The sequence below is a fragment of the Phoca vitulina genome, unplaced genomic scaffold (genome assembly GCF_004348235.1).
Source record: "Phoca vitulina isolate PV1807 unplaced genomic scaffold, GSC_HSeal_1.0 scaffold70, whole genome shotgun sequence".
NCBI lineage: Eukaryota > Metazoa > Chordata > Mammalia > Carnivora > Phocidae > Phoca > Phoca vitulina.
Window position 1 is genome coordinate 2,140,110 of NW_022589773.1, and position 9,066 is coordinate 2,149,175.

Consider the following 9,066-nt stretch of genomic DNA (forward strand, 5'->3'; position numbering starts at 1 on the left):
CTGAGTGCTGTGGCTAGGACTTCTAATACTATGTTGAATAGCAGTGGTGATAGTGGACATCCCTGCCACATTCCTGACCTTAGGGGGAAAGCTCTCAGTTTTTCCCCATTGAGAATGGGTACTCGCTGTGGGTTTTCATAGATGGCTTTTATGGTATTGAGGTATGTATCCTCTATCCCTATACTCTGAAGAGTTTTGATCAAGAAAGGATGCTGTACTTTGTCAAATGCTTTTTCTGCATCTATTGAGAGGATCATATGATTCTTGTTCTTTCTTTTATTAATGTATTGTATCACACTGATTGATTTGCAGTTGTTGAACCAACCTTGCAGCCCAGGGATAAATCCCACTTGGTCGTGGTGAATAATCGTTTTAATGTACTGTTGGATCCTATTGGCTAGTATTTTGGTGAGAATTTTTGCATCCATGTTCATCAGGGATATTGGTCCATAATTCTCCTTTTTGATGGGGTCTTTGTCTGGTTTTGGGATCAAGGTAATGGTGGCCTCATAAAATGAGTTTGGAAGTTTTCCTTCCATTTCTATTTTTTGGAACCGTTTCAGAAGAATAGGTATTAATTCTTCTTAAAATGTTTGGTAGAATTCCCCTGGGAAGCCATCTGGCCCTGGGCTCTTGTTTGTTGGGAGATTTTTGATTACTGCTTCAATTTCCTTAGTGGTTATGGGTCTGTTCAGGTTTTCTATTTCTTCCTGGTTCAGTTTTGGTAGTTTATGTCTCTAGGAATGCATCCATTTCTTCCAGGTTATCTAATTTGCTGTCATAGAGTTGCTCATAATATGTTCTTATAATTGTTTGTATTTCTTTGGTGTTGGTTGTAATCTCTCCTCTTTCATTCATGATTTTGTTGATTTGGGCCCTTTCTCTTTTCTTTTTGATAAGTCTGGCCAGGGGTTTATCAATCTTATTAATTCTTTCAAAGAACCAGCTCCTCATTTTGTTGATCTCTTCTACTGTTCTTTTGGTTTCTATTTCATTGATTTCTGCTCTGATCTTTATTATTTCTCTTCTCCTGCTGGGTTTAGGCATCTATTCTTCTCTGGACAAAATGACAAAACGGAAAAACTCACCTCAAAAAAAAGAACAAGAGGCAGTACTGACTGCCAGAGACCCAATCAATATGGACATTAGTAAGATGTCAGAACTAGAGTTGAAAATGACGATTATAGGGCGCCTGGGTGGCTCAGTCAGTTAAGCGTCTTGCCTTCAGCTCAGGTCATGATCCCAGAGTCCTAGGATCGAGTCCCTCTTTGGGCTCCTTGCTCACTGGGGAGCCTGCTTCTCCGTCTGCCCCTCCCCCTGCTCCTGCTTACTCTCTCTCTCTCAAATAAATAAATAAATAAATAAATAAAAAACTAAACAAAATGACGATTATAAAAATACTAGCTGGGCTTGAAAAAAGCATAGAAGATCCTAGAGAATCCATTTCTGGAGAAATAAAAGAACTAAACTCTAACCAAGTCAAAATAAAAAAGGCTATTAATGAGGTGCAATTAAAAAAATGGAGGCTCTAACTGCTAGGATAAATGAGGCAGAAGAGAGAATCAGTGATATAGAAGACCAAATGATGGAGAATAAAGAAGCTGAGAAAAAGAGAGATAAACAACTACTGGATCACAAGGGGAGAATTTGAGAGATAAGTGGTACCGTAAGATGAAACAATATTAGAATAATTGGGGCCCCAGAAGAAAAAGAAAGAGAGAGAGGGGAAGAAGGTATATTGGAGCAAATTATAGTGGAGAACTTCCCTAATTTGGGGAAGGAAACACGCATCAAAATCCAGGAGGCACAGAGAACTCCCCTCAAAATCAATAAAAATAGGTCAACACCCTGACATCTAATAGTAAAACAAGTCTCAGAGACAAAGAGAAAATCCTGAAAGCAGCTCAGGACAAGAGGTCTGTAACCTACAATGGTGGAAACATTAGATTGGCAGCAGACCTATCCACAGAGACCTGGCAGGCCAGAAAGGACTGGCATGATATATTCAGAGCACTAAATGAGAAAAATATGCAGCCAAGAATACTATATCCAGCTAGGCTGTCACTGAAAATAGAAGGAGAGATAAAAAGCTTCCAGGACAAACAAAAACTAAAAGAATTCGCAAACACGAAACCAGCCCTACAAGAAATATTGAAAGGGGTCCTCTAAGCAAAGAGAGAGCCTAAAAGTAACATAGACCAGAAAGGAACAGAGACAATATACAGTAACAGTCACCTTACAGGCAATATAGTGGCACTAAATTCATATTTTTCAATAGTTACCCTGAATGTAAATGGGCTAAATGCCCCAATCAAAAGATATAGGGTATCAGACTGAATAAAAAAACAAGACCCATCGATATGCTGTCTGCAAGAGACTAATTTTAGACCCAAAGACACCTCCAGATTTAACATGAGGGGGTGGAAAGCCATTTATGCTAATAGATATCAAAAGAAAGCTGGAGTGGCAATCTTTATATCAGACAAATTAGATTTTAAACCAAACACTATAATAAGAGATGAGGAAGGACACTATATCCTACTTAAAGAGTCTGTCCAACAAGAAGATCTAACAATTTTATATATCTATGCCCCTAACATGGGAGCAGCCAATTATATAAGCCAATTAATAACAAAAGCAAAGAAACACATTGACAACAATACAATAATAGTAGGGGACTTTAACACCCCCCTCACTGAAATGGGCAGATCATCTAAGCAAAAGATCAACAAGGAAATAAAAACTTTAAATGACACACTGGACCAAATGGACTTCACAGATATATTCAGAACATTCCATCCCAAAGCAACAGAATACACATTCTTCTCTAGTGCCCATGGAACATTCTCCAGAATAGATCACATCCTAGGTCATAAATCAGGTCTCAACTGGTACCAAAAGATTGGGATCATTCCCTGCATATTTTCGGACCACAATGCTTTGAAACTAGAACTCAGTCACGAGGAAAGTCAGAAAGAACTCAAATACATGGACGCTAAAGAGTATCCCAATAAAGAATGAATGGGTCAACCAGGAAATTAAAGAAGAATTAAAAAAATTCATGGAAACCAATGAAAACGAAAACAACTGTTCAAAATCTTTAGGATGCAGCAAAGGTGGTCCTAAGAGGAAAGTATATAGCAATACAAGCCTTTCTTAAGAAACAAGAAAGGTCTCAAATACACAACCTAACCCTACACCTAAATCTCCTTTTATACTCTGCCAGCCCTGGTTTCCAAAGGACTAAGACCAAGGCTGGTTTATTTTCCTGGCAGGCTAAGGCTTGGTCTGCAGATGTGAGCACGAGCCCAGTATCTTCAAGAGCTGATAAGCTTTCCCTTGGGAACTAGGGTCCTTCTATCAGTGGGCTAAAGTTTGGATGCATTTCCCTTTCTCAGTGAACCCTTGCTCTATTTAATGGAGTGAAGTATATACCTGGGCTATCTTTCTATGTGCAACTCAAACTTTTAAATATCCACGACCCATTCTGTTCTCAGGATAGCATAGAGGATTTCCTGCCTCCATTTTGCAATAATGTTTCAAATAGGTCCAGCTATTGTAAGCATGGCAAGGGAGGATGACAAGGAAGTATGCAGACGTGGAGCAGTTTTGAACGTGCTGTAAGAGGGATAATGCCATATCTCAGCTTTTATTTTCTGTCATATCCCAGGTAGCCAGTGATTCTCTGTACTTTGCGAGAACTCAGAAATAAGTCATAAGCGGGGCAGTCTGTTAAGTGTCTGACTCTTAATTTTGGCTCAGGTCGTGAGACTGACCCCTGCATCGGGCTCTGCACTGGGCATGGAGCCTGCTTAAGATTCTCTCTCTCCCTTTAGCCACCCCCCTCTCTAAAAATAATAATAAAATAAAATAAATTAAGTCATAAGCATGTCTCCGAGCTGAAAGGATTCTCAAAGATCATATAGTCCTTTGATGCCAAATTCCATTATATGTTTCATTTAGACTACCTTCATTTTCTGGGCTGGATCCAAGGAATTAGGAAGGTGGAGGGTAATAGAAAAAGAGGCCAGTGGGGTCCAAGCTGCAGCTGTTGAGGACAGGGGTATACAGGAGCCTTATTCATTTCATTCCCATCTAACACCTAGCTTAGCCAATATGTTAAAGTTTGACAAATATTTGATTTAAATAATCATAATTATTATTTTCTTACAGTGAAATTTGAAGTTACCTACTGCCTATGGAATGTCTGGCATTAACTGTTCTTTTTTTTCCCCCAAACAGTTCCCATCTTTATTTATTTGTTTGTTTGTTTTTACGTGTCAGATTGGTACACTTTTTTCTTTAAAAAATTTTAATTTTAATAAAATTAACATACAGTTTTATATTAATTTCAGGTGTACAATATAGTCTTCAACAATTCTCTACATGATTCAGTGCTCATCATATGAGTGTGCTCTTAATCCCCTTCCCCTAGTTCACCTCCCCCCCCATCCACCTCCCCTCTGGTAACCATCTCTCTCTAGTTAAGTCTGTTTTTTGGTTTATCTCTTTTCTTCTTTGTTCATTTGTTTTGTTTCTTAAATTCCACATATCAGTGAGATCATATAGTATTTGTCTTTCTCCGACTGACTTATTCCAGTTGGCATTATACTCTCTAGATCCATCCATGTTGTTGCAAATTTCAAGATTTCATTCTTTTTTATAGCCCAATAATATTCATATATATATATATATATATATATATATATATATATATATATATATATCTCACCTCTTCTTTATCCATTCATCTATCAATGGATACTTGGGCTGCTTCCACAGTTTGGCTATTGTAGATAATGCTGCAATAAACATAAGGGTGCATGTATCCCTATGTATTCTTTGGGTAAATACCCAATGGTGCAATTACAGGATCACAGGGTAGTTCTATTTTTAAAGTTTTGAGGAACCTCCATATTCTTTTCCACAGTGGCTGCACCAGTTTGCATTCCCACCAACAGTGCACGAGGGTTCCTTTATCTCCCCATCTTCTTTAAAATTTTAATTAATTATTAATTAATTAATTTCCTTATTTATTTATTTAGTTCAGTTAGCCAGCATATAGCACATCATTAGTTTTTGATGTAGTGTTCAACGATTCATTATTTCTCCCCATCTTTTCCAACACTTGTCATTTCTTGTGTTTTTGATTTTAGCCATTCTGACAGGTATGCAGTAATATTTCATTGTGGTTTTGATTTGCATTCAAATGATGATGTTGAGTGATGTTGAGCATCTTTTCATGGGTCTGTTGGCCATCTGGATGTCTTCTTTGAAGAAATGTCTATTCATGTCTTCTGCCCATTTTTTAACTGGCTTATGGTTTTTTGGTGTTAAAAATATGGAATGCTTCACAAATAGGCATGTCATCCTTGTCCAGGGGCCATGCTAATCTTCTTTCTGTCGTTCCAGTTTTAGTATATGTGCTGCCAAAGTGAGTACCTGTCTCCATCTTTAAACAAACCAAAACCGACAATAACAACAACAAAATCTTCTTGACCCCATAGTCATGGGACATCTACCCACCCTCCTTCCCTTCACAGCCAAACCACTTGAAAGAATTGCCTTTACTTTTAGTGGCCCTCACATCCTACCCACTCAGATTTCTACTGAGATGACTGGTGCCAAGGTCATCCAAGGACTGTTGTTGCCAAATCCAGTGGCTCCTCCTTGCTCTTTATATTCTTATTTATAACAGTAAAGTATTTAATTTTTTTTTGTTTTTGATTGTTTTTTGAAACAATAAAAAAAAAGACTTCATTTTTTAAAGAGCAGTTTCAGGTTCCCAGCAAAACTGAGGGGAAAGTAGAAATTTCCCGTGTACCTGCTGCCCCTGCTCATGCGTAGCTTCTCCCGTTAGCACCATCTTCTACCAGAGTGGTACATTTGTTGCAATTGATGAACGTACATGGCCCATGACATGGGCATGTGGATATATATTTGCCTTAAAAGGCCATATTTTAAGATGTTAGGCACTGATTTTTTTCTGGAATTATATAGGTAATTTTTTTTTTTTTATCTTCCAAAGTTTGCTACAATAATTTCCCACATTTTCTACTTCAAACAAGTTATTCTTTTTATCATGAGAATAACTCCCTCCAATAAATGGCTTGATAGTCGGCACCCAGAATTACCAAAAAAAAAGGATGGTCTACATGGATAATCTGCTGGATTTTTAGCAGCAGAAGGCTTTCTTCAAATGAGCTCCTACCCAGAATTAAATATATATATATAAAAAATATAAGTGGCCTTGTGACAGAGTGCCTCAGTCTGCTGTAAACTTAGGTGTCCCTGGGGAACCCTAGGGCATGATGGACAGTTTTAGAACCATATCTTAGAACCTTCCTCATCTGCCTCACTTGCTTTAAAATTGAGATGCTTTGGTTTAAGCCAGTGCTTTTTGCTTTAGGATGGAGCCTGGAATCTGTACTAGTGAAGTGTCCAGAGAAAGCCTACATACTCTCCCCAGCAGAAAACTCTGGGGACAGGTGTATCAACACAAGATCTCTTTGTTTGAGCATGTGTGTTTTCTTCATGACTCTGCCTTACACATCCTAATTACCATTTAATTCATTCCTCTGAGTGCCAGCTGAGCGCCCACTTTCTGTCCCCACAGCTCTCAGTCCCTGTTGCACAGCGGTTACCATGGTAATAGATTCACTCGAACCATCACCGGAGTACCTGCTTGGCGGTTTTGTGTTCTCTGTTCTGCGCAACTCTACACCTTAGCGAGTTGTTTCCAGATGTGTTCTGGCTTTCATCAAAGTCATCTTCATTCTAAGAAAAAAGTACAGATTGCAAAAATACAATTTCAGAACCAAAAAACCCAAAAGTTATTTCAAGAAACAGGACCTAGAAGACTTTTGAGGGATGGGGTGGCAAAGATGAGGTGTTCAGATGCGTCAGCTGAATAAAGAAAGAACCAGTGAATCTTGGGCTCAGAAGGAGACAGATGATTTCTGGTTTGCTCTGCTCTGATAGAGGGAATGGTGTGGTCCAACCTGAGAAAGAGAGAGAGGAGGACCAGGCGTCCCCATCTAAGTCATGTGACTTTATAATAAGCAGAGTTGAGACTAGGGTGTGTCACATAACACAGGCTTCCAATATATAAAATAAAGCGAAATGTAGTCCAGATAGTTTTCTTCTTAGATGTTGGATTTTGAGATGCTAAAATGTGTTTTGTTTAGTTTAAAGCAACCTCTGGTAGTAATGAGAATAAGAAAAATGCCTTCTTTTGTCAGGCTGTGGTGATTTTACTTTAAGGAAGTGAGTAAGCTGTGTTCTTGGAGGAATGTCCTCGCCCCTGAGCGGCTGTTCTGAGATATGACAGACACCTGGCTCATTTCTCTTTTACCTTTTGGGGTGGGGGGGGCGGGGTCCAGTCTTTCTCCCATCTCATCCCAGCTTGCCTTCCTCAGTTACTTCATTCCAAGTAAGGCAACAAGATAGATAAACCGTGTCAGGTAGGTCCCTATAGCTTTTCAGGAAATGTCCTCTGCTAGGCCTGTCGGCTGTGACCTTGTCTTTGAAAGAACAAGTGTATGACTTTGATTTTAACTTTAGATCTCTGACTGGCCCCAAGGAGCTATAAAAGAATGACAGTTCTGACCTAGGTTGCATTTTCTATCTATCGAAACACGAGAGCGTATGAAGCATGAATAAAATCTAACTTCCAGCACACGCTTGATTTATGCATGAAAGCCTTGTTGCCATACTGACCTTTTGGTTACGGCTGTATATCTTACTTTAGCACAGTCCTCCACACGTAGGAGATGCTAACAATTCTTTGTTGGGTGAATGAACCACAGTGATTTTAATGTTGCATTAACGGGTGTGGCCATGCGGTACATCTGATTATTTGGTAACAAATACAGTAGGGGGCGCTGTATACAGTATGGCAAGATGACAAAAGTGTTGCTAATTGCAGAAGCTGGCTGGTGGCCACTTAGGGACTCATTTTACGAATCTCGCTTTCATGGACGCTGAAAATTTCCTTAACAAAAAGTTAAAAATAAAACTCAGCATGAGTTGATGGAAATACAAGACACAGGTAAATGAGGGGGCTGGTCTTCGGGTTCCCTAATTACATGTGTGATGCTGGGTAGGTCACATCTTCTCAGCCCCAGTCTACCCATTTATACCACAGTTTCGATTGTGTGTTCTTGTGATCTCTTCCAGAATCCTGACATTTTCTGGTTCCAGGAGGAGCGGCCCAACCTTCCTGGTAATTCCTGCTAATTCTTGATTATTCCTGCCACCTGGTGGCAGAATCTGAAACTTATGGAGCACAAGGAAGGGGCCTGCCTTTTTCAAGTTCATGCAAGAGGAAGGGATATGTGTGTGTGTGTGTGTGTGTGTGTGTGTGTGTTTGGGGGTGGGGTAAAGTAGGCGGAAGTGGTGACAAGGGCACTCCTGGATGTATTTTGTAACATGTAATGGGATTATTTTACCCCTAGTAGAGTGTACACCTTGGCTTTTTAACATGTTCAGGAAGAACAATGTTTCCCATCGGAGGATTTTCCAACAGGAATAATGGGGGTATTGTGGGTGTTGATTGGTGCTGGAAAAATAACCCTTGAGACATTGCTTGGCTTTGTTTTATCGCTTCTTTTCAAATTGGAGTCCTAGGGCCTGAATGGGTGGTCCATAATTACTCCTTAACTCCTTGTTTCTTTACACCTACTTAGCAATTCAGATTAAGTAGATACATTAGTACAGATGACTACATACCTTAGGACACTGAACTACAACCAATATTGTGTTCTAAATGCAAGCTTGTCACTCCACTGAGTGGGTGACAACGTTGTGGTGTTGTGTATGAGTATTTCTAAGCAGCCACTTAATTTCTCTAGTTAGTGTTATTTGCTGGGTGTACTCAATTCTGGCTTGAGATCCTCCGAAGGGCAGATTATTGAGCCTGGAGTCCCTTGTGCCTGGGCTTCGATCCTGCACTTTCCATGCTGCTCAAGCAACTACAGATTTCCAGGGGGTGTTGCGGGGAGTACAGATCAACAGAGGTTTTCTTTCTTTCTTTCTTTCTTTCTTTCTTTCTTTCTTTCTTTCTTT

The 9,066-nt window shown here is 39.5% G+C and overlaps 1 protein-coding gene and 1 non-coding gene across 2 annotated transcripts in view; both read right to left on the bottom strand.

The window, feature by feature from the left end:
* The window catches only part of SLC28A3 (solute carrier family 28 member 3), a 53,207-nt gene that overhangs the window by 26,821 nt on the left and 17,320 nt on the right, over nt 1–9,066 (bottom strand). Inside the window, exon 2 of the mRNA XM_032392906.1 lies at nt 6,682–6,777. Coding sequence (XP_032248797.1) covers nt 6,682–6,777 — 96 coding nt within the window. The remainder of the gene's footprint in view (nt 1–6,681; nt 6,778–9,066) is intronic.
* Nucleotides 5,336–5,442, bottom strand: LOC116624796. The gene has a single exon (XR_004297952.1). It is a non-coding gene; the product is annotated as a U6 spliceosomal RNA (small nuclear RNA).